Source organism: Buceros rhinoceros, unplaced genomic scaffold, assembly GCF_000710305.1.
Source record: "Buceros rhinoceros silvestris isolate BGI_N320 unplaced genomic scaffold, ASM71030v1 scaffold31902, whole genome shotgun sequence".
Classification (NCBI taxonomy): domain Eukaryota; kingdom Metazoa; phylum Chordata; class Aves; order Bucerotiformes; family Bucerotidae; genus Buceros; species Buceros rhinoceros.
This window is the reverse complement of record NW_010397660.1, coordinates 2,950-3,401: the sequence shown is the minus strand read 5'-3', so window position 1 is coordinate 3,401 and position 452 is coordinate 2,950. Positions and strand designations below refer to the sequence as shown.

Below are 452 nucleotides of genomic sequence, written 5' to 3'. Positions count from 1 at the left end.
CCTCCTTCCGGCACAGCCTGCAGCGATGTCTTCAGAGCTGCGTTGCTCCGATCCAGAGCAGCAGCCAGGCTGCTCCGGTGGGTTGGGGTGACCTGGGACAAAGCAGAGCAAGGAGCTCTGAGAGCTGCACTGCCAGGAGACCCCTGAGACCCTGCACCAGGTCCTGGGTCAGCTGCAGCCCCAGCTGCCAGATCTGCAGGGCCCAAGGTCCTGCTCACCTGGCTTTGGTACACAGTGAGCACGGCCGTCACCAACTTGGCGTAACCCAGCGACGTGGCGAAGGCTGGGGCCTGGCGGCACAGAGTGAGGACCAGCAGATCCAAGAGCTCGGCGGGCAGTACCTCCTGGAAGAGAACCACGAGCAGGGAGGAGAGCTGGTCCCTGCTCCAGCGCTGCTGGAGCTGAAAAGGAAACCTGGGGGGATGAGGCAGGGTCACCTCCCCCGTCGGACC

The 452-nt window shown here is 64.6% G+C and overlaps 1 protein-coding gene across 1 annotated transcript in view; it reads right to left on the bottom strand.

Moving 5' to 3' along the window:
- The window catches only part of FANCE (Fanconi anemia, complementation group E), a gene marked incomplete at its 5' end in the record, with an annotated part of 3,954 nt that overhangs the window by 564 nt on the left and 2,938 nt on the right, over window positions 1-452 (bottom strand). The window contains one exon of the mRNA XM_010146345.1: window positions 219-344. Coding sequence (XP_010144647.1) covers window positions 219-344 — 126 coding nt within the window. The remainder of the gene's footprint in view (window positions 1-218; window positions 345-452) is intronic.